This window comes from Scyliorhinus canicula, chromosome 3, assembly GCF_902713615.1.
Source record: "Scyliorhinus canicula chromosome 3, sScyCan1.1, whole genome shotgun sequence".
Lineage (NCBI taxonomy): Eukaryota > Metazoa > Chordata > Chondrichthyes > Carcharhiniformes > Scyliorhinidae > Scyliorhinus > Scyliorhinus canicula.
The window spans coordinates 220,191,097-220,216,495 of NC_052148.1; the positions used below are offsets into that span (position 1 = coordinate 220,191,097).

General features: G+C 51.7%; 1 protein-coding gene across 28 annotated transcripts in view; it reads left to right on the forward strand.

Moving 5' to 3' along the window:
- ank2b (ankyrin 2b, neuronal) overlaps positions 1-25,399 on the forward strand; it is a 1,110,754-nt gene that overhangs the window by 670,579 nt on the left and 414,776 nt on the right. For all 28 annotated transcript variants that reach the window (XM_038792202.1, XM_038792212.1, XM_038792216.1 and 25 more), the window contains one exon: positions 14,197-14,295. In XM_038792202.1, the coding sequence (XP_038648130.1) occupies positions 14,197-14,295 (99 nt within the window). The remainder of the gene's footprint in view (positions 1-14,196; positions 14,296-25,399) is intronic.

Sequence of the window (25,399 nt, forward strand, 5' to 3'; positions counted from 1 at the left end):
CATGTCTAAGTCTCAACCCTGATTTCAGCGTGGGCAGCAGTGAATAAGCCCATCGGACGTTTAAACTTCCACAGCATCCTGATCTGAATTTCCCACAAAAATGTAGTTAACTGCAACACCAATAATAGAATACAAAATATCAAAATTAATATAAAAGATGCATACAACACAATCAATTAATTCCCTCTGCTTTAGAGGAAATAGTGGGTGCGATTCTCCAAAATGGAGACTAAGGGCGCGATTCTCCGCAAATGCGGCGAGTCGTAAAGGCCGTGAAACTGGCCGTGTTTCACGGCAGCCTCTGCGCCCCCTCCCGGGACCCGATTCTCCCCCCCCCCCCGGGCGGGGCTAGCTACAGGACCCCGTGACGCACGGCATCGCGGCCTTAGCGACCGTCGCTAAGTCCGCGCACCAAGCGTCACGATGGCTGACGCGCACGATGACGTCAGCCACGCATGCGCGGGTTGGACGGCTCCAACCCGCGCATGCGCGGATGACGTCATCACGCAGACGCGTCAAACCCGTGCATGCGCGGGCCGCCATGCCCCTCAGCCGCCCCGCGGACTGATCCTGCGGGGCGGCGGAAGAACAAATAGTGCGCGGGTATCGGACCCGCTGCCTGCGATCGGTGCCCACCGATCGCAGGCCCATGCCACCTTTGGCACAGCCGCAAATCGGTGCCATGGTTGTCCGGGACGGGCACTTTGCGACCGTTTTCACGAACGCTGAAAGCAGGTGTGATCGCGGCCGTGAAAACGGCCATAAACTCCGCGGTATTCGGCCCATCGGCCTGCGGAGAATCGCTGTTCGCCATAAAAAACGGCGAGCAGCGATTCGTGTCGGGGGTCGGCTGGAGGGGGGGGGGGGAGAATAGCGGGAGGCCGTGAAAATTGTCAGGAAGGCCCTCCCGCTATTCTCTGACCCGTCATGGGCAGCGGAGAATCGCACCCTAAGTGTTCGCAATCCAAAACGGGAAGATTTGGGGTCTCATGATTAATCATGGTTAATCATTTAACAGAACTCCATGATTGTAAAATAATTTTTTCAGTGCCAGGTCTAGTTGTTCATCAAACTTTGTTAATTGTGTTGTCGTTTAAAAACCTTAGTTACAGCTTTTTGAACAAGATGTAACTTTTTAAAGGAGTTTCAAGTGGCGATGTAGGAGTGGGAGAGTTTCGATGATTGCTGGTTCTAGGGCATGATGGGGTACACACAACACAGTCTGTGTTTGAAACCGAGTGCCAGACTGAAACTTGAAAAAATGAAATGAAAATCGCTTATTGTCACGAGTAGGCTTCAATTAAGTTACTGTGAAAAGCCCCTAGTCGCCACATTCCGGCGCCTGTCCGGGGAGGCTGGTACGGGAATTGAACCATGCTGCTGGCCTGCTTGGTCTGTTTTAAAAGCCAGCGATTTAGCCTTGTGAGCTAAACCAGCCCCTCTTGAGGACTTCCGTGCTATTCTGCACCTGTGCGACTTTGTGAAGTTGCAGTCGAAGGGGTAATGAGGGTGATTGCTAATGTTTTGCTGTCAACACGCCCTGCCCAACGCAAAATCCAGTACAATCATTCATTACCCATGCAAGCTTTATTGTCCCCACTGTGCTGTTACACCTATGGTGTCACGTTTTAGTTCATCTCATCACGAAATTCACTTGAGAACTTTCACTGGAGAGATAGATAGTAACTGCTATTAAAATCGGAGAAAAAGTGATCCATTGGGTGCGATTCTCTGAGACCCAGGCCGGAGAATTGGCGCAGCCGCGCCACACCGCCACGCGCCGGCACGTGATTCTTCGAGGTGCGGAGAATTGCAGCAATTTGCGCCGGCGCATTTGACGTGGCGCTGGTCGCGGGCCGCTGTCCGCGGCCGAGCCTCCGATTCTCCGTCCCGCATGGGCCGAGCGGACGCACAGAAATGCCAGAAGGGTCGGGGGGCAGCCTGTGGGGTGGGGAGAAGCGCTCCTTCACCGGGAGAGGGGGGGGGGAGGGCCTTCCGAAAGGGTCTGGCCCACGATCGGGGCTCACCGATCGGCGGGCCGGCCTCTTCCCGGGCCTACTTTGTTCCGCTTCCGGCCCCAGAAACCTCCCACCATGTTGCGTCGGGGTTGGAGCGTTGAAGAAGTCCCCCGTGCATGCGTGGTGCCCATTTGGCGCCGGGAAGGGAGGCTGGAGCGGCGTAAACAACTCCAGCGCCTGTGGGGGCCAGAATTGGTTGTCCCTGCACCCTTAGTCTCCATTTTGGAGAATCGTGCCCATTATTTCCTCTAAAGCAGAGGGTATTAATTGATAGTGTTGTATGCATCTTTTATATTAATTTTGATATTGGTGTTGCAGTTAACTACATTTTTTACAAGCTCAACAGCAGTCAGGAAAGTTGGAGTCACCAAATTTGCATTATATCATTATGCACTATTGCATAGATACATAAATAGAGTACAATTAGTTCAAGAGTGTATAAACCGTAAACTGGTGTGAAAAGGCGAATGTAAAAATAGATCTCTCTGTTGACACCTATAAATTAAAACTATTTCAATTTAAAAACATTCTCTTATTTATTGAAATAAAAGCAAAATGCTACAGATGCTGGAAATTTGAATAGGCACAAAAAGTGCTGGAGTTGTTCCAGCATTTTCTATTTTAATCTCTTAATTACTGAACAGAATAATTGTAATGTTACCTGTCATAATATCCACTCATGTATATAATGAGATGCAGACAGGCAGTGATTGACACATAGGATGACCAGTAAGCATACAACACAGTACAGCCAATCACCAGACAGGGCACTACCACTATAAAGCCAGAGGGCACTAGGTTTCCCGCTCTCTCGGGACCCAGCTACTGAGACAGTCAGACTCCACGAGCTAGCAAGTGCAAACACCATGCGTTAGCTAGTAAGTCTGGTCAGGCTACTTCAAGGTCAGCAGTCAGATCAGTATAGCGTCGACCCACAGCTGAATATGTACAGCAGTTCTATAGTTGAATAAAACAGTGTTGGATCTTCTCCAGTGTTCGATGTCTGTTTCTAACTTCCCTGCATCGAGTGCAGTCCACATCGAACCAACCTGCCTAATACATCATTACCCATGAGCATCAAGTATCTTGCATGCCCCACGTATTGCCGGGGACTCTTGATTTGCATTGTGGCCCCTGGCCCTAATTCTCTGCTGTAAGCATGACCACCCCAGCTTCAATCTTATTCGGACTTGATATGTGATTCTTGGAATTAATGATAGATGACCCCACTGAGATTAGACAATGTGCTGAAATATGCCTTACCTTTTTGGAGGAACCAGCAGTTCCTCGCTGAATAGTCTGCTTTATATCAGCTGGCGAACTTAGTAACTCAATCTAAATTTTCCTGTTTGGCTGCAAAGAAGGGTGTCATGATTTGACTCTAATATTTCTTGGTGTCAAAATTCAAATTTTCCCCCTGGAAACTGAGAAAATCAGAGATTCCATATGTTTAAACTAATGTCTAGAAAATAATCAAGGCAGTAAAAATATGACTACATCTAATTCAGGCTTCCTGCAGCTACACTTGGACAGCATCCAGACTTGTGCTGATTAGTGGCAAGTAACATTCACACCTCCAGGCATTAACCAGCTTCAACAACAAGGGGAATGGGGAGTAATTTTTCCAGATCCTTGGAGATGGAGGTGGTTAGGAGGCGGGTATACTTGTTGGGCTCATTCGCTGATTAGTTCCAACTTCCAGCTGCTTTTCCCAGGAGTGGGTTGGGTCTGATGGCAAGACCTAGCACCTCAGTGGCGGGATGCCAATTAAGGTAGTTAAGGGATCCATTTTCTACAATTTTCCCTGCATTAGGCAATTTTTCCAGTCTCAATGACCCATACTGTTTCAGCAGTTCAGCAACTCGTGGGAGGCAGCTGCACAGTGGAAGGTTGAAGCTGTGCGAGATTATAAAGATTTTTAATGTTTGCAGGCAAGATCATAGAATCACAGAAGGAGGCCATTCGGCCCATCGAGTCTGCACCGGCTCTCTGAAAGAGCACCCCATTTAAGCCCACACTTCTAACCTATCCCCGTAACCCCACCTAACCTTTTGGACTCTGAGGGCAATTTAGCATGGCCAATCCACCTAACCTGCACATCTTTGGACTTTGGGAGGAAACCGGAGCACCTTGGATATGGCCACACTGATGAATTCCCATATTGGAAACTTGCCACAGTGTGTCGATTTCCTGCAGACCGAAGAATCAGATAGTGCTGGGACTAATGTGGTGCCAACCCCATCCCTTATAATAGTGGTGCCTCCATGATGTCCTTACAGTTCCTACGGCTTGCTCCTCGGCATCTTCTCACTGATGGCACCCTGCAGGCTGTCAGCAATGGGCTTCAGTGTTTCCAGCACCCACTTCCAGAAACCATCTGGCCTCTCTAATTGGATGCCGATTCCAGCAGAAGGTTCTTAATTGACCATCTCGCATCAGATCAACCGGTTGCAAACAGGGTCTGGAGCCAAAAATGGTCCTGACCGCTGATAGTTTCGAGAAGATTCAGCCCAAAGTGTTTGAACCACCTCTCTGACTTTCAGTGATAATACCATCGATGAAATCTCCACCATAAACTTTCAAATTGTCACCATTAACCAGAATCTAAACTGGGCAACCACATAAAAACTGGAAATACAGGAACAGGGCAAGAGGCTGGATACTCTGTGGCACCTGCCTCACCTTGTGTCTTCCCCACAAGCTTCTCCCATTAGGTATAAGCCTCAAGTGTTTTCAAATACTCTCCACTTGAGTGTTAATTCAGCTGCACCCATCAGTCATGGAGCTTGATATTTTTCAGAATAAACTAGTCTCTTTGGCTGGTATCCCAACCACCATCTTTAAACATCCACTGCACCCTCACTGGCGCATCGTGTCTGCACTGTGTCCAATCTACATTATTTACTGAGGCGACTCGTCAAGGCTTCGCCAACAGAACCTACAAACTTTGCCACTTAGATTAGACCAGAGCAGCAGGAAGATGAAATGAAAATCGCTTATTGTCACAAGTAGGCTTCAATGAAGTTACTGTGAAAAGCCCCTAGTCACCACATTCCGGCGCCTGTCCGGGGAGGCTGGTACGGGAATTGAACCATGCTGCTCGCCTGTTTGGTCTGCTTTAAAGCCAGCGATTTAGCCCAGTGAGCTAAACCAGCCAGTAGATAGGCATCCATCTACTTTCAACTTACTGTCCACGTCAGATACCATTCTGACTTAGACATATAGCACTGTGCCTAAAGGCACTGTAGGTGTACCTTAACCACATGGATTGCAAGAAGGTGGCTCACCAACACCTTCTCAAACCCAATTATGAACAATAAATGCTGCCCAAATCCTAAGAATTATTTATTTTGACTGGTTGCCCTGTGCTACTGTAACTGGGGCAGCACGGTAGCACAAGTGGATAGTACTGTGGCTTCACAGCGCCAGGGTCCCAGGCTCGATTCCCCGCTGGGTCACTGTCTGTGCAGAGTCTGCATGTACTCCCCGTGTCTGCGTGGGTTTCCTCCCGGGTGCTCCGGTTTCCTCCCACAGTCCAAAGACGTGCAGGTTAGGTGGATTGGCCATGATAAATTGCCCTTAATGACCAAAAAGGTTAGGAGGGGTTATTGGGTTACGGGGATAGGGTGGAAGTGACGATTTAAGTGGGTCGGTGCTGACTTGATGGGCCGAATGGCCTCCTTCTGCACTGTATGTTCTATGTTGGACTAGACAGACCACTAGACAGTTACATGTAAAGACTGAGTTCTTTACACGCGGCGTGTCAGTTTTACTTTCTATCTTAATTTCTATGTAAGAAAAACACAATTTTGCTCTGGTTTTACTTGCCACCAGTTTAATAGACTTTAAAAAATGTTTTTATTGATTTTCATATTTCATGGTACATAGTTCTGCCATTACTGACAAAGTCAAAGTTTGTACATTTACATAGTTCCTTTTGGGGGTCTCATGTTTTTATTAATTTATACAAAATTACAAAACATACAAGCCTGTAACCAAAACCAACCCCATAAAAGTCTCTCCCACCTCCCCCCACAACCTTCCAACTCCCGAAACAACAGAAAACGAGAAAAAGAAACCCCCCCCAGCTACACAGCGCTTCCCTCTCCCCAACAGTTAACAGTGACCACTTCTCTGAAATACAATATAAACGGCCGCCATCTCCAGTAGAACCCGTCAATCGACCCCCTCATGATCTATTTGACCTTCTTGAGGTGCAAAACCCCCAGTTTAGAACAGGACCAAAACGTATATGTGTGGTGTGTGGGCCCACCCCCTTGAGCAGTGCTTGCACCTATCCTCCATCGCCTCAAAAAAATTATTCGCCTTAGTGAGGAGCGCTCAAAACACTACCTTTAGCTAGATAAGGTTCAGTCTCGCACACGGCGACAAAGAATTCACCCTCCGCAGCCACTCACTCCACACCACCTCCTCCAGTATTGGCCCCAACTCCTCCACCCATTTAGCTTTCACCCTTTCCTAATGAACTCTACTCTTCCACTGCAATCACTCATACATGTTGGACGCACTGCCCTCCTCTGACCCCAGACAGGAGAAAATCTGGTCCAATAAGGAAGATGGCGGCACCACCGGGAAGTTAAATAAAACCTCTATTCAAAGCTCCGCCCTTGGAAGTACCTAAACATGTCCAACTCTAACAGCCTAAATTCCTCCTTCAGCTCCTACAGGCTGGCAAACACCCCTCCAAAAATGAATCCCCCACTCCAGCCCTTTTTCCCTCCATCCTCAAAATGTGGCATCCAGCCTTGCCGGCTCAAACAGCTGGTTAGCCTTTCGGACCATCGAGTCTGCACTGGCTCTTGGAAAGAGCACCCCACTTAAGCCCACACATTCCCGTAACCCTGTAACCCCACCTAACCTAAGAGTAATTTAGCATGGCAAATTCCACCTAATCAGCACATCTTTGGACTGTGGGAGGAAACCGGAGCTCCCGGAGGAAACCCACGCAGATACGGGGAGAACGTGCAGACTCTGCACAGACAGTGACCCAAGCCGCAAAGCGAACCTGGGACCCTGGAGCTGTGAAGCAACTGTGCTAACCACTGTGCTACCATGCTGCCCTTGGTAAATGGTAGCCAGCCTTGAAGCTGCTGCCAACTTAAAATGCTGGCAGAGTTGCATCCATATTTTTTTAGCACGACCACCACCGCTGGGCTCGGTGAGTACATTGCCGCCGCCAACAGAAGTGGCGCTGTTACCGATGTCCCCAAATTTCCCCTCCTTGACCCCGACTCCATCTGAGCCCAGAGAGTCCCCGGGTCCTCACATCACCTCGACACCTTCTTTGCATTGGCCACCCAACTAAACCCCCTGCCTGTCTCTCCCTTTGAAGCACCCCTCTCCGAATCCTCAGGGCCTTTCCCGCCCAAATAAAACTGGAATTAAGCTGCTCGACCCATCAGGAAAAACAACTTGGGCAGGAATACTGGGAGGCATTGAACTAAAAATCTAAATCTTGGCAAGATGTTAATCTTAACCGATTAGGCTCAGCCCGCAAACGATAACGGGAAACTATCCCACCTCTGCAAGTCTGCCTTAACTCTACCCATCAGGCTTGTATACGTCAACCTACAAAGCCAGCCTCCATCTCCCTAGGTATCAAAATCTAGTCCTTACCAACCGAAAAGGCAACCCCCCCCAAATCTGGCTCCTCCCCCTGATGCACTAACCACAAAAGTTTCACTTGTCTCCCCCCCCCCCCCCCCCCCCCCCCCCCCCCCCCCCCCCCCCCCCCCCCCCCCCCCCCCCCCCCCCCCGGTTGCTGCCAGGGCAAATTTCACCTTCTCCAATTTGATAAACCCCGCCATATCATTGATCCAGGCCTCCACACTTGGGGGCCTCGCATCCTTCCATTGAACCAAGATCTTCCGCCGGGCTACTAGGGATGCAAAGGCCAGGACACCGGCCTCTTTCGCCTCCTGCACTCCCGGCTCCACTGCAACCCCAAAAATTGCGAGTCCCCAGCCTGGCTTGACCCTGGATCCCACCACCCTCGACACCATCCTTGCTACCCCCTTCCAAGACTCCCCCAGCGCTGGGCATGCCCAAAACATATGGGCGTGGTTCGCTGGGCTCCCCGAGCACCTAGCACACCTGTCTTCGCACCCGAAAAACCTACTCATCCTCGTCCCAGTCATGTGGGCCCTATGCAGCACCTTGAACTGATTGAGGCTAAGCCTCGCACAGGAAGAGGAGGAATTCACCCTTTCTAGGGCATCCGCCCACGTCCCCTCCTCAATCTCCTCACCCAGCTCCTCTTCCAATTTACCCTTCAGCTCCTCCACCGAGGCCTCGTCTACCTCCTGCATTACACGGTATATGTCCGAAATCCTCCCTCCTCCAACCCACACCCCTGAGAGCACCCTGTCCTGTACCCCACGTGGGGGCAGCAAGGGGAACCCCTCCACCTGCCGCCTGGCAAACGCCCTAACCTGCATGTACCTAAACATGTTCCCAGGGGGAGCCCAAACTTCCCCTTTAACTCCCCCAAGCTCGCGAACCTCCCATCCACAAACAGGTCCCTCAACCTCCTAACACCTACCCTCTGCCAGCCCAGGAATCCGCCATCGATGCTCCCTGGAACAAACCGATGGTAACAGGGACTCCATCGAGCCCCCCACCTCTCCCCTATGCCGTCTACATTGCCCCGAGATTTTGAGGGTAGCCGCCACCACCGGGTTCGTGGTATACCTCGTTGGAGGGAGCGGCAACGGCGCCGTTACCAGCGCCTCCAGGCTCGTGCCCACACAGGACGCCATCTCCATCCTCTTCCATGCTGCCCCTTCCCCGTCCATTACCTACTTATGCACCATCGATGCGTTGGCAGCCCAATAGTACCCACAGAGATTGGGCAGCGCCAGCCAGCCCCCCCTATCCCTGCCCCGTTCCAAGAACACCCTTCTCACCCTCGGAGTCCCATGTGCCCACGCAAATCCCGTAATACTCCTGTTAACTCTCCTAAAAAAGGCCTTCGGGATAAGGATGGGGAGGCACTGGAACAGGAACAAAAACCTCGGGAGCACCGTCATCTGAACGGACTGCGCCCTCCCCGCCAGTGACAGCTCCTGCCACTTTTTATGGAGCGCCTCGTGCATCTCCACCTTCCCCGCGACGGCCGCGGCCTCATCCTCCCTTTCGGAGGCCTGCTGCTGCAGCTCCCGGATTGCGGCCCCCTGGGCTGTCTGAGTCTCCATCAGCTCTCTGGTGGTAGCCTTCAGCGACTCCAGCAGCTCCACCTTAAGCTCCTGGAAGCAGCGCAGAAGAGTCGCCTTCTGCTCCTGCGCCCACTGCCACAGCTCCTCGAGGCCTCCGCCGGCCGGCATTTTGTTTCCCTTCCCCCACTTTTCCAGGGGAGCTGCCACCGCTTTTCTGCTCACCCCACTCCTGGTCCTGGCCATAGAACCCTGGGGATCTACTGCAGACCCCTTCCCACGTCAGGAATCGTCAAAAAAGCTCCGTTGGGGGCCCTGAAAAGAGCCCCAAAGTCCGTTTTTAGCGGGAGCTGCCGTACGTGCGGCTTAGCTCCGCATAGCCGCAACCGGAAGTTCCACTTGTCCCAGTATTCAACATGTAACTGAAGTGCTGCAAAATACCCATAATATCCCTTGTATATGGCCCCTGTCCCTAACATACAGCAGCGAAGCGTCAGCCTATAATGACACCTTGGCCGGGATTCTCTGATCCTCCGCCGGGTCAGAGAATCCCCGTGGGGAGGCGCGAATCCCGCCCCGACGCCGGCTTCCCTATTCTCCGGCGCCGTTTCTCCAGCGCCGGTGGGATCCCCGCCACGCCGGTCGGGGGCCGTTGATAGCGGCCCCATCGGCAATTCAGTGGGCCCCGATGGGCCGAGTGGCCGACATGTTGTGCCCAGTCCCGCCGGCGTGAATTTCTCACCTCACACACGACGGGATCTGGCAGGTAAGTGTGCGGGGGCCGTCCTTGGGGGGGGGGGGGGGCGTTATCTGACCCCAGGGGGCCCCCACGGTGGCCTGGCCCGCGAGATTGGGGCCTACTGATTAGTGGGCGGGCTGTTTCTGTGGGGGCCTTCCTTCCTCCACACCGGGCCCCTGTAGGGCTCTGCCATATTGCCTGCGGGGCCGGCGCAGAGAAGGAAACCTCTGCGCATGTGCGGAAATACGCCGGCCATTCCGAGCATCCGCGAACTCGCGCCGGCTGGAGCTGCGGAAACCACTCCGGCGCCAACCTAGCCCACTAAAAAGTGGAGAATTCCTCATTTTTAGAGGCCGTTGACGCCGGAGTGATTGGTGCCGGTTTTCACGCCGGCGTGGCGACATAACCCCATTTTTGGAGAATCCCGTCCCCTATGTTCTACCCCACCTCTAACGCTCCCATGCACCTATTTGAGACCCTCAACGCAATGGCCAACGGCTCAACTGCCAACACAAGCAACAAGGGAGACATCGGATACTCCTGTCTCGTACCCTGATACAACCCAATGGACCTAAAAATCATGGTGTTGGTACAAACACGAGCAAAAGGAGATCCATACAGCAACTGCTCCCACGATGCAAACCCAAACTTCTCCAACTTCGCAAAAAGTTATACCTACTCCACCCAGTTGAATGCCATTTACGCATCCAATTATACAATTATCTCCGGTACCGGCCCTGCCGCAGGGGTAAGTACGACGTTCTGCATCTGACGCACGTTCGATGACAACCTCCGCACCTTCACAAACACCATCTGATCTTCCCCTACTACCCCCAGGAGCAAAGGCTCCAATCTTAATGCCAAAAGCTTTGCCAGTAACTTGCTATCTACATTTAACAGGGAGATCTGACGATATGACCCATCATCTGTAGGGTCCTTCTCCGTCTGCAAGAGCAGCAAGATGGATGTCTGCCCTGTGTCTCTGGGAGGGCACCCTGTGCCAGAGTGCTGAAACAGGCCCGACAATAAAGGACCACACAGATCCGAAAACGTCTTGTAAAATTCCACTGGGAACCCATCCTGCCCCAGTGCTTTCCATGCCTGCATGTGGTTCAACGCTGCCTGAATCTCCTCCAGGCCCATTGGCACCTCCAGCTCCTCCCGCAAATTATCCCCCACCTTGAGAAATTCCAACCCCCCCTCAGAAAGCCTGCCATCCCTCGTTTGCCGTCTGGCGACTCCAACCTAAACAACCGCTCAAAAAGGCCCTATGCAACCCTGGCTGCCATCTGCTGCCTTAATTGGTGAGCCAAGAGAAAACTGGCCTTCTCCCCATACTCATGTACCACACCTTTTGCCCGCCTCAACCACCGTACCGCCCTGTCCGTGGACAGCAGGTTAAACCACACTTGCAGTTCTTTCCTGTATACCCAAAGCTCCGGGGTCGGGTCCCTCGCATACCTCTGATCCATCCCTAGAATCTCATCCACCAGTTAGTGGCGCTCCTCCCCTCACCCCCGTGTCCACATGTGTCTTAAACTCTGTGATCTCTCCACAATCACCACCTTCAACGCCTCCCACAAAATAGAGTGGGAAACCTCCCCATTATCATTATTTTCCATATACTCCAGTATGGCCCTCGAAGTCCTCACACAAAACCCCAAGTCCGATAGCAGCCCTGTGTCTAACTGCAACCTCCTGCAATGCCCCTGACTGAGCTCCAACACGAATTCCATCTAATGTGAGGCATCGTCTGAAATAACCACCGCTGAGTACACCGCCTTCCTCACTCCAGCAAGAAGAGTCTGACTCGTAATAAAATAATTGATCCTTAAATACACCTTGTGCACCGAAGAAAAACACATGAACTCCGTCTCCCCAGGGTGCGCAAACCATCACGGATCTGCCCCTCCTTTCTCCTCCATAAACACAGACAATACATTCGCCATCCCTGCCAGGCCCAATGATTTTGGTCTGGAGTGATCCACATTCGGGTCCTACACACAGTTCATATCACCCTTCAAAATCAATTGGTGGGCGTCCAAATTTGGCAGTGTAGCCAGCCCTGGAGTCTTTCTATCAACGCCCAAGTGAAACTCGGCTCACCCCAGGCTTTCCGTAGCGTAGTCTGATCCTGTACCTGCATGCAAGTTTCTTGTAAAAACACCATGTCGACTCCCAGACTTTTTAAATGAGCAAAATCCCTCGTCCTCTTTACTGGTCCACCCGGGCCATGCACGTTCCAGGTGACTAAACCTATCGGGGGCCTCTCACCCCCCTACTTCACCATCGAGCGAGCCATTACCACCATGATGTGTCATACCTTCACCACCAGTTCCTCGGCCCCAGGCCCACATAAGATGGCCGTCTGCCCCACCCAATGTGTGAGACAAAGAAAAGTCCCTGGTCACTGACCCCCAACCCCCCAGCCGACAGACTGCCTGTTGCCTCGACTAACTAACCCCCTCCCCCTCCCAAACAAATCCTCAAGACTCCTCGAGCATCGCCAAACTGGTTAGTGCTGGCAAAGTTCCCCACCCAAAAAAAACCAGACCCATCCTTCCTACTCCCTTGTCCCAATCCCAGCATTCTCAGCATGCTTCTCTTTCCTTCCAATTGCCATATCAATCCCCCCTCTCTACCATCCCCCATGACTTAGTCTCCAGGAAAAAATCCCCCCCCACCATCCTCCAAGAAAAAAGAACAAAAGTATAACACACTTATTGCAATATTTACAGTCACCCCCAACCCAACTTTTCCATGCACAAAATATCCCAGCAGCCCTCCTGAAAGCAGTCCCAGTCCTTTGTCCTTGATGAAGGCCTCAGCCTGCTCCGGCATGTCGAGATAATGATCCCTCGAGTCCAGTGTAACTCTTAGCTTCACTGGATACACCACCTCGAACCGCACACCCTTATTGTACAGAACCGCCTTCGCCTTATTGAAAGCCGGCAGCCGCTTCTGCAGTTCTGTTCCAATGTCCTGGTAGATGCACACGGTGAGCCTGCCGCAATCGATGTTCCAGCTGCTTTTGGACCACTCCAGGACCGGCTCCTTCCGGGGCTGGTTTAGCTCACTGGGCTAAATCGCTGGCTTTTAAAGCAGACCAAGCAGGCCAGCAGCACGGTTCGATTCCCGTACCAGCCTCCCCGGACAGGCGCCGGAATGTGGCGACTAGGGGCTTTTCACAGTAACTTCATTGAAGCCTACTCGTGACAATAAGCGATTTTCATTTCATTTTTCCTCTGGTAACTGTGAAATCGGACGATCACCGCCCGCTGTGGCTTGTTAGGCTGCGGCTTTGGCTGCAGAGCTCGATGCGCCCTGTTAAATTCCTGAGCGGGGAACACTTCTTCCCTGCCCACCAATCGAGAGAACATTTCGGAAAAATACTCGGTTGTTCTCGGGCCCTCCGCTCTCTCTTGCAAGCCCAGCACTCTGAGGTCGATGAACCTCAACCTGTTTCCCAGATCTTCAACTTCAGCCTTCAGGCCCTCATTCCTTTCCGACATGAGCAGCATCTCCGCTTCCAACAAGGCAAGCTGATCCTCGTGCCTCAATGAGGCCTCCACCCTATTCACATGTTATACATGTTATTTCAAAGGGTTCTGCTTTCAAATCCCTTTACAACTCAGGGTCTGGAATAAAGCTCCAAACTGAACACACCACATTTAAAATGGGATGTCTATTGGATTGAGGTTGGGGTGGGGGGGGGGGGGGGGGGGGCATTGAGTGACGGGTGTATAGGATTCCTAATTGTTTTTGGTGCCCAAAGTACAAAGAGTTTTTAATTGTCTCAGCCAGTAATGCATACTGAATGGCTAACACAGGACAGTCTCTGTCTGATAAAAGTGGTATTATCCACCCTTGAACCAAGCATTTATGTGATTTTTGAATCATTTTCTTTTAGGCTGAATATATAGGATTTAATTTAATTGGCTGTGATAACTTCAGTTTTAAATTTGCAAGAATGAAAAAGGTTTGCCATTTATTTTTGCTTAAGGCGCAGGAGAGCCAGAATTGTTGTATATTTTCAAATATGATAATACACGGAGGTGTTGCAATGATGTAGTTCAGTGTGACATTGGTTGCCATGAAACATTTCAGTAAACGAATAAAAAGTAACCTTGGATAAGTACGCCACTTTAACTGAAGTATACAGTGTATATCTGATTTCTTGCATTAGTCAATCTGAAGGTAACTGTTCATATTCAAGCATGTGGTGCTATTGATATTGTACAATGCTATATGTACTTTACTGTTGCAGAATGGCCTCAATGCATTGCACCTGGCAGCAAAAGAAGGACATGTGGAACTTGTGCATGAATTATTGGAAAGAGGTGCAGTCGTTGATTCATCGACAAAGGTAATTTCTGACATCAAACCCACTGAACAAATTACTTCCTTATGTGGCACCATTATATTTGAAGAGCGCTGCTACATATATGCTCTGCACACCTGTAGCCAGAATAAAATGGAGGTCCTGAGGTCAACTAACACAGGGAACAGCATTCATATTTGCTCTCAGTGGTACTTTGACTCCATCTTAGAGAGTCGTGTTTCCTCCTTTTGGGATCATGTGCATCCAATCCATTTATATCACTATTTATCTTCTGAGGCGGCGTTCCCGCTTGAAGCTGATTCTGAATATAAATAGAGTATTGAAGGGATTAATCAATCAGAATCTGTCTCTCTGCCAACTTCTTGGGAAACCAAGATGAAAGAATAAGCCCCCTAATGCAAGTTTGAAAGGGCAAAAGGAAGTATCAGAAAAATTAGGAACTAGTTATTAAATGAAGCTAAGCTTGGCCTGAAGGTGATGAGGAAAGGAAAGGCTGAGGAGAGGGGTAAGAAATGTTGCATTTTGAACACCTGGCAAAAATGTGCAATGAGACTTGACTTCAACTCAGTGAGAATCTCGAAAGAAGCATTGAGGCAGATGTTTTAGCGTTAGGGGAAACAAAATAGCATGGAACGGTCTAGAATAGTAGCAACAAACAGGAGATTAGAGTTGAGAGTATTGGATCAAGTTTCTTCTTGCATTCTTTCCAAACTTTTGAGAGAAATGGGATGAAGTAATTCCATGTGTTGGAGATATAGGGTGCGATTTACCGGCCACGCAGCGCCCCAACAGCAGCACGCCAATGCACAATGTTTACCAGTCAATGCATGGGACTCTGATCCCGGGGTCTAGACGGCTGACCATGCCTCACCAAATCATTTTTAAAAATAAATTTAGAGTCAATCATATTTTTGGGTTGTGGGGGTGAGACCCACGCAGACACGGGAGAATGTGCAAACTCCACACAGACAGTGATCCGGGGCTTCAGCGCTGTAAGGCAGCAGTGTTAACCACTGCACCGCCGTGATGCCCACGCCTCGCGAGATCCAACGCAATCTCGCATAATGTGAAGCCTGCCCATTGTGGGAGGGATCACGTTTTGGCAAATCTGCATATTAGAGCGAGATAGCTAATGCCACTCCAATATGCAGTTCCCTGAGATAACCTAGGCATTGGGATCTATCCACTTTGCCTTGGGCGAGCGCCGTTCAGCACTGCTCTCCACAAATTGGGGACCAGATGGAACAGCACTCGCAGCGGTCTTCCAGGGGATCGGAGGCCCTCATGTGCTTGCCCTATGGGCAGGGTGGCACTGCTAGTGCCAGCCTGGCACCCTGGCAGTTGCAACCTGGCACCCTGGCAGCAGCACTTACCAGTGCAGTGCCACCTGGGTGCAAGTCTGGCACTGCCAAGGTGCCCAGATGGTGTTGGCAGGGGCACTGCCAGGCTGGCAGTGGCAGGGTGCCAAGCTGGCATTTCTTGCAGGGCGGTGATCGGGCCAGGGTGCCCTGTGCATGTGATGGGGGTGTGGGGGGGAGGGGCAAGGTCCCCGTTATAGGTGAGTTGCAACATTGGGGGTTTGGTGGTCGAAAGAGTGCGACAGCATTTAAAAATGGCACCCCGATCTCTCCCTGCACTGAGGAGTTTCAACGAGCGGGGCTCCTCAGTGCAGGGAATAGGACTAAGTGTGACCTTGGTTGCAGGTTTCCCGCTGAAGCCCTGTATCTAACTGGAGTCGTGATAGATAGTGTTACATAGAATATAGAACATGCAGTGCAGAAGGAGGCCATTCGGCCCATTGAGTCGCACCGACCCATTTAAGCCCTCACTTCCACCCTATCCCCGCAATCCAGTAACCCCTCCCAACCTTTTTGGACACTAAGGGCAATTTAGCATAGCCAGTCCACCTAACCTGCACGTCTTCAGACTGTTGGAGGAAACTGGAGCACCCGGAGGAAACCCACGCAAACACAGGGATAATGTGCAGACTCCGCACAGACAGTGACCCAGCGGGGAATCGAACCTGGGACCCTGGCGCTGTGAAGTCACGGTGCTATTCACTTGTGCTGCCCACTGTTGTGTATCTCTGTGCTACAAGCGCTAAACGTGCTGACTATGGGACATGGTTCCCAGTTCGTTCAATCGCATCCCTGGTCCAATCTGGGACAGGGTTAGGTTCTGTAGAGAATGTGAAGGAATAAAAAAGATTTGGTGTAAAACCATGTTTTTTTGGAAATAATATGGAGGGAAAGAATATTGGAAGAAGAATAGTACAGTAAGGATGGGCTGATGATGGTACGAGGTTGTAGTTGCAGCTGGATTGTCACAAGCCGACAGCTTCCTTGGGGGTTGCCCCAATATTCCATTGAAATTTCAGACAAGGTTAGTAAAAGGGCTGTTCACATTGTTTCTCCAGGATTTCACTGATCTTCCACCAATGTTAAGGAGTAACAGTAGCTTTAAAACTATGCATTGTGGTTTAATGCTTCTGTTGTGGACAGAAATCTTAGACAAGTACATTAACATTTCAAAGCATTGTGACATTTAAAAACTGAAAGAAGCAAAATGTGTGTTTGCCAGTCGAAGAGCACAGAAACCAGCATAGAAACCTCTCCAAGATAATTGGGGTTTGTAAATTTAAGCGTTTATAATTTGAAAGAAATTGATAAATATGCAGTGGAATTATCAGTAAACGAGTGGATTGAGTTGGTTGATGAATGGAGAATGTCATTGATGTGCAGAAAGGACTTCTGGTGGTTGGGAATGCTGACAGAGGGAGTGAAGGGAAGATGTGTTTGGTGGTGGCCCCACGTTGGAGTTGGCGAAACAGCTGGCCGACTCCATACTGGAGGTGCATCAGCCCCAACCATGGAACTACTGCTGGAAAGGATAAAGCTACAAATGGACTTTGACCTGCTCTCCACTGGAAAAGCAGTGCACCAGCTCCGCCAGACATGGGGGACCTTTTACGAGCATGGAGCCAAAACCAGCCGGCTGCTGGCTCAGCAGCTGAGAAAGCAGACAGCCACAAGGAAAATAACCCAGGTAAAATATAGCAGCGGCAAACCACTCGCAGCGCCAGAGGGGATTAACGAATGCTTTGCCACCTTCTACCGAGAGCTGTACATCTCCGAGCCCCGAAAGGGGGACTCGAAGAAGAAGCAATTCCTCAATAGACTAGACATACCAGTTGTGGGGGAACATAGGAATTGGGGCCTGGAGGCACCATTAGAACTGAGGGAAGCCATGGAGAGCATTAACTCCATGCAGGCGGGGAAGGTGCTGAGGCCAGACAGATTCCTGGCAGACTTCTGTAAAACAATTTGCATCAGCACTGGCCCCGCACTTGCTGGGGATTTTCACAGACTCGCCAGCAAGGGGAACCCTGCTATCAATGCTGGCTCAGGCCTCGATATCGCTGATCCCCAAAAAAGACAAAGACCTGACGGTGTGTGAGTCATACAGACCATCTCACTCCTTAACACTGATGTTTAGATCCCGACGAAGGCCCGAGCAAGGCAGATGGAGAGCTGCGTGCCAGAGGTAGATGCAGAAGATCAGATGGTCTTTGTCAAGAGCAGGCAGCTAACAGCGAACATCAGGTGCCTGATAAACATGATCATGACCCCATCCTGAGAAAGAACACCAGAAGTGATCATCTTCTTGGACACAGAAAAGGCCTTTGACAGGGTCAAATGATAGACGTGCTAGAACAGTTTGGATTTGGGCCGGGGTTCACCTCCTGGGTGAAACTACTGTACAGCGCTCCCACTGGGAGCGTATAGACTAACACCACCAGCTCTAAATACTTCAGCTGCACAGAGGCATGAGACAGGGATGCCCTCTATCCCTGCTGCTGTTTGCTCTGGCAGTCGAGCCACTGGCGATCACTCATAGAGCGGCAAAGCGTGGAGAGGTATCCAAAGGAGAGACAGAGAACATAGAGTCTCACTCCAAAAAGATGACCTGCTCTACATCTCGAACCCCCTGGCCAGAACGGAAGGAATAATGAAACCCCTGAGGTAGTTTGGAGCCTTCTCAGGTTACAAACGTAACCTGGGTAAGAGCAACATTTTTCCTTTGAACCCACAGGGAGGAGGAGCAGAGCTGGGGGGACTGCTGTTCAAACTGACTCAGACCAAATTCCAGTACCTGGGGATCCAAATAGCCCATGACTGGACATGGATCCACAAGCGGAACCTGATGAGTCTGGCAGAGGAAGTTAAAAAGGACCTGCAGAGGTGGGGCTCACTCCCACTCTCCCTGGCGGGGAAAGTGCAGACAATCAAATTGAAATGGCTGCTTTTCGAGATGGGAGGAGAAAGGAGTTAGGACACTAAAAGATTTATTTCTAGGGGGTCGGTTTTCAGGATTGAAGGAGCTGGGAGCGAACTACAGGCTGGAGCTGGGGGAAATATTTAGTTACATGCAGGATCGAGACTTTGCCAAGAAGGGGATACAAAACTTCCTGGTGGAGCCGGCCTCCACATTGCTGGAGGAGGTGCTGACGACAGGGGGACTGGAGAAGGGGATAGTGTCAGTGGTTTACGCAGTTATTTTGGAAGAGGAGTAGGGACCGCTGGAAGGGATCAAAGCAAAGTGGGAGGAAGAGTTGGGAGAGGGCATGGAGGAGGGATTGTGTTGTGAGGTGCTCCGGAGAGTGAATGCCTCCACCTCGTGCACGAGGTTGGTGCTGATACAGCTCAAGGTGGTATATAGAGTACCCCTCACAAAGGCGAGGATGAGCCGGCTCTTTGAGGGGGTAGAAGATGTGTGTGAACATTGCGAGGGGGGGGTCCCATAAACAATGTTCAAATGTTTTGGTCCGGTCTAAAGCTGGCGGATTACAGGAAGGAGGTGTTTAGGGTAATCGCTAAAGTGGTGAACGTGAAACTGGACCCGAGCCCTCGGGAGGCCATATTCAGGGTGTCAGACCAGCCGGGGTTGGAAGCAGGTGCGGAGGCCTCTCCACCCTGTGCCCCGGTGTGGCGGGGGGACTTCCTGGAATTCTCAACTCTTGAGAAGGTGAAGTTTGAACTGAGGGGAAGGATGGAGGTGTTCTACAATTCATGAGTGTTATTCATTATGGTTGGGGGGGAGGACTGTGTATGTTGATGGTGACTATGGGTGATTCCTGATTCCTTTTGTATTTGATGTTTGTGTTGACATGTGGGTTGTTTTTTGGGGGTTGGTGGGAGGATGGATTGTTGTTGTTGCTAAGGGGATTGACATTGCATTTGTTACCTTTGATTGTTTGTGGATGTAAATTTTGAAGAAAATGTGAAAAAGGAGGAGAATGAAAAATATTTTTTTTTTAATTTAAATTTCTGCCCAGGTTCCTTTCCTGTTCAGATCCCTCCTGATCTAGATCCCAAAAGCCTTTTTCAGCACAGTGGACAAGCTAATTATGCCGTTTGTTTGCGGGAGAGCGTGGGGATTGGTCTGGGAACTGGGAGCGGAGTGGGTGAGGATGGAAGAGAGCTTGTGCAACAATCACAGGTTCACTCTCGCAACAAATGGATATCTTCTTCAAAAGGTGGAGACAGGACAAGGGGACACTGATGGTTAGGCACATGTATACGAATGGGAGATTAGTGACCCTTAGGGAACTCATGGAGGAGTTCTGGCTCCCAAGAGGGAGTGATCTAAGGTGCATACAGGTCAAAAGCCTCCTCTGCAAGGAAACAATGACATACACCCAGATCCTAGAACATTCACTGCTGGAGGAAATATTGAACACGGACGAGCTAGGGTAGGGGAACTTTGTGGAAATATATGGACTACTGTTTGATGAGGCACGCTCACCCCTGGACAAGACAAAGATAAAGTGGGAGGAAAGCTAGGCGAGGAGTTAGGGGGAGGGCTCTGGATCGAAGCACTGCACATGGCAAACTTAATCTCCATGTGGCCAAGGCTGAGCCTAACGCAACTAAAGGTGGTGCACAGGGCACACCTAACTAGAACACACATGTGCAAATTCTTCCCAGAGGTGAAGGACAAATGTGAACAGTGCCAGGGAATTCTGGCCAACAACACCCACATGTTCTGGTCTTGCCCCAGACTTGCTGGGTCCTGGACTTCCTACTTTGAGGCCATGTCCAGGGTTATGGGAGTGAGGGAGGAGTTGTTTCCGCTGGTGGCAGTCTTCGGGGTCTCCGAACAGCCAGAGCTCTCCATAGGGAAGGGGGTTAATGCCTTACCCTTTGCCTCCTTGATCGTATGCCGGAGACTCCTGCTCGGCTGGTGATCAGCAGCACCACGCAAGGCTTGAGACTCGCTGTCTGACCTAGCCTGATCAGGCTGTTCACCAACTTGTTTCAAGACATGTTCGTGGCCAGCAGCCAATAAAGTAGGGAGGGCAAAGGGTGGGGGGGAGAGTGGGACACACGCGGGACAAGTCACGGAACAAGGAAGAGAAAGGAAGGGGACGGGGAGGGGTGGGGGGATGAATGCGCCCAAGAAGTACGTGGGACAGGCAGAAGATAAGATGACTGCAAGAGACAGGTTGATGACAAATTACTGCCTGAACCACAATGAATATAAAACACTGTAAATACGTGTAAAGTTGGCAATGAAATTTGAAAAACCCTAATAAAAAATATTTAAAAACAAAAAATTGATGTGCAGAAAAATAAATTAACAACCTGTGCAGCAGTTGCTGAGCTAATAGAAAAAGAGCCAGATGATGACGTCAACTGTATCTGAAACAAAAATAGTTGAAAATAACCTAGATAGACATATGATGGGACATGATGCATAACTTTTTAAAAAAAAATAGTTTTTATTGAAAATCTTTACAGAAAATATAACAACAAACAATGAAAAACAACAATAAAACACCATAAAAACTGTAACACCCCCGTATCAACGCATGTATCCCACCCCCCCCCCCCCCCCCCCAAACCCAGTAAACAACAAGAGAACTTAAAAATAAGTTAAATTAAAATTAAATAAGCAAACATAGTCAACATCCCCCCCCTCCCCCGCCGGGTTGCTGCTGCTGCTGACCCAGTACCCTATCGCTGAGCCAGAAAGTCAAGGAAAGGTTGCCACCGCCTAAAGAACCCTTGTACCGATCCTCTCAGGGCAAATTTGACCTTCTCCAGCTTGAGAAATCCCGCCATGTTATTGATCCAGGTCTCCACGCTTGGTGGTCTCTCATCCTTCCACTGTAGCAAGATCCTCCGCCGGGCTACTAGGGACGCAAAGGCCAGCACACCGGCCTCTTTCGCCTCCTGCACTCCCGGCTCCACCCCAACCCCAAAAATCGCGAGTCCCCAGCCTGGCTTGACCCTGGATCCTACCACCCTTGACACCGTCCTCGCCACCCCCTTCCAGAACTCCTCCAGTGCCGGGCATGCCCAGAACATATGGGCATGGTTCGCTGGACTCCCCGAGGACCTGACACACCTGTCTTCACCCCCAAAGAATCTACTCATCCTAGACCCGGACATGTGGGCCCGGTGCAGCACCTTGAATTGGATGAGGCTAAACCGCGCACATGAGGAGGAAGAGTTAACCCTCTCCAGGGCATCAGCCCATGTCCCATCTTCGATCTGTTCCCCCAGTTCCCCCTCCCACTTAGCCTTTAGCTCCTCTACTGACGCCTCCTCCACCTCCTGCATTACCTTGTAGATATCAGATATCTTCCCATCCCCGACCTAGACCCCCAAAAGCACCCTGTCACTCAACCCCCTCGCAGGAAGCAAAGGGAATCCCTCCACCTGCCGCCTAGCAAACGCCTTTACCTGCAGATACCTGAACATGTTCCCCGGGGGAGCCCAAATTTCTCCTCCAACTCCCCCAGGCTCGCAAACCTCCCATCAATGAACAGGTCCCTCAGCTGTCTGATGCCCGCTCTGTGCCAACCCTGGAACCCCCCCATCAATGTTCCCCCGGACGAACCGATGGTTCCCCCTTAACGGAGCCTCCATCGAGCCCCCCACTTCCCCCCTATGTCGCCTCCACTGCCCCCAAATCTTGAGGGTAGCCGCCACCACCGGACTCGTGGTATACCTCGCAGGAGGGAGCGGCCACGGCGCCGTTACCAGGGCCCATCTTGTGCCTCCACAGGACGCCATCGCCAACCGCTTACATGCTGCCCCCTCCCCTTCTATCACCCACTTGCGCACCATTGACACATTGGCCTCCCAATAATACCCCGAGAGATTGGGTAACGCCAGCCCCCCACCATCTCTACCCCGCTCCAAGAAGACCCTCTACACCCTCGGGGTTCCATGCGCCCAAATAAAGCTCATGATGCTGCTAGTCACCCTCCTAAAAAAAGGCCCGAGGGATAAAGATGGGCAAACACTGAAAAAGGAACACGAACCTCGGGAGAACCGTCATCTTGACGGATTGCACTCTACCCGCCAGCGATAGCGGCACCATGTCCCACCTTTTGAATTCCTCCTCCATCTGCTCCACAAGCCTGGTAAAATTAAGCTTATGGAGAGTCGCCCAACTCCTGGCCACCTGCACCCCCAGGTATCTGAAACTCTTCACTGCCCTCTTAAACGGGAGCCTCCCAATTCCCTCCTCCTGATCACCCGGGTGTACCACAAATACCTCACTCTTGCCCAGATTTAACTTATAGCCCGAAAAGCTCCCAAAGTCAGCCAACAGCTCCATCACCCCCGGCATTCCCCCCTCTGGGTCCGCCACATACAACAGCAGGTCGTCCGCATACAGCGATACCCTATGATCTTCCCCACCCCGCACCAGGCCCCTCCACCTCCCCAACTCCCTCAGCGCCAAAGCCAAAGGTTCTATCGCCAGTGCAAAAAGCAAGGGGGACAGGGGGCACCCCTGCCTGGTCCCACGGTAGAGCCTGAAGTACTCTGATCTCCTTCCATTGGTAACTACACTCGCAATCGGGGCCTCGTAGAGCAACCTCACCCATTTGATGAACCCCTCCCCGAATCCGAACCGCTCCAGCACCTCCCACAGATACCCCCACTCAACTCTATCAAACGCTTTCTCTGCATCCAGCGCCACCACTATCTCCGCCTCCCCCTCCACCGCCGGCATCATAATAACATTTAACAATCTCCGCACATTCGTGTTAAGCTGTCTTCCCTTGACAAATCCTGTCTGATCCTCGTGTATCACCCCTGGCACACAGTCCTCTATCCTGGTGGCCAGGATCTTCGCCAGCAACTTAGCATCCACATTGAGGAGTGAGATTGGCCTGTATGATCCACACTGCAAGGGGTCCTTATCCCGCTTCAGGATCAGAGAGATCAGCGCCCGTGACATCGTTGGGGGCAAAGCCCCCCCTCCCATGCCTCATTGAAGGCTCGCACCAACAGGGGACCCACCAGATCCGCATACTTTTTATAAAATTCCACCGGGAACCCATCCAGCCCCGGCGCCTTACCTGACTGCATTTGACCAATCCCCCTGACTAGCTCCTCCAACTCTATCGGCGCCCCCAGCCCCTCCACCAGCTCCTCCTGCACCTTTGGGAAACATAGCCTGTTCATGAAGCATTCCCATTCCCCCCCCCCCCCCCCCCAAAACCTGTGGCTCCGACCGGTACAGTTCCTCGTAAAAGGTTCCTCTGCCCCCTTCTGCACCACATTCCCACCCTTATCTGTCACTCCACCAATTTCCCTAGCCGCATCTCGCCGGCGGAGCTGATGCGCCAACATCCTGCTTTCCTTCTCCCCATACTCATATACCGCGCCTTGCGCCCTCCTCCACTGTGTCTCCGCCTTTCTGGTGGTCAACAAGTCAAACTTGGCCTGCAAACTACGCCGTTCCCCCAGCAACCCCTCCTCTGGGGTCTCCGCGTACCTCCTATCCACGTCCAGGAGCTCCCCCACCAATCTCTCCCTCTCCCTCCTCTCCCTCTGGGCCCGGATGGAAATCAGCTCCCCCCGGATCACTGCTTTCAGAGCCTCCCAGACCATCCCCGTCCGGACCTCCCCCGTGTCGTTGGTCTCAAGATACCCCTCGACACTTCCCCGGACCCTCCTACACAGCTCCTCATCAGCCAGCATCCCACCATCCAGGCGCCAGAGCGGGCGCTGGTCCCGCGCCTCCCCCATCTCCAGATCGACCCAGTGCGGAGCATGGTCTGAAATTGATATGGCCGAATACTCGGCATCCTGCACCTTCGGGATCAATCTCCTGCTCACGACGAAAAAATCTATTCGGGAGTAAACCCTATGGACATGGGAGAAAAAGGAATACTCCTGCGCCCTCGGCCTCCCAAACCTCCAGGGATCCACCCCTCCCATCTGGTCCATAAATCCCCTCAGCACCTTGGCCGCCGCCGGCCTCCTACCCGTCCTTGAACTGGACCGGTCCAGTGGGGGATCTATCACCGTGTTAAAGTCTCCCCCCATGATCAAGCCCCCTGCTTCCAGGTCCGGAATGCAGCCCACCATGCGCCTCATAAAGCCAGCATCATCCCAATTCGGGGCATACACATAACCAGCACCACCTTCTCTCCCTGCAGCCTACCCTTCACCATAATATATCTGCCCTCCTTTTCCGCCACCACCTCAGCCGCCTCGAACGCCACCCTCTTCCCCACCAGAATCGCCACCCCCCGGTTCTTCGCGTCTAATCCTGAGTCGAAAACCTGCCCCACCCACCCCTTCCTCAGACGAACCTGGTCCGCCACCTTCAAGTGGGTCTCCTGGAGCATAGCCACGTCCGCCTTCAGCCCCTTCAAATGAGAAAATACCCTAGCCCTCTTAACCGGCCCATTCAGCCCCCTCACGTTCCAGGTGATCAGCCGGATCAGAGGGCACCCCACCCCCCTCCCTCGCCGACTACCCATAGCTCATCGACTGCTTGCCGCAGGCCAGCACACCCTGCCTGACCGTTCCCCCATGACGATACCGCCTCCCTTCTACCCCCCTGGCCCACTCCGGGTCACTAAATCGATGGAACCGCACCAGCACCGCCCGCGGGGGTTCATTCGTCTTGGGCCTCCTGGCCAGCACTCTGTGGGCTCCCTCAAGCTCCAGGGGCAAATGGAAGGACCCCGCTCCCATCAACAAGCTCAGCATCATGGTCACATAAGACGGAAGATCCGACCCCTCCAGCCCCTCCGCCAGGCCCAGGATCCTCAAATTCTTTCGCCTTGTGCGAAAGTCCAGCTCCTCCAAGCGGC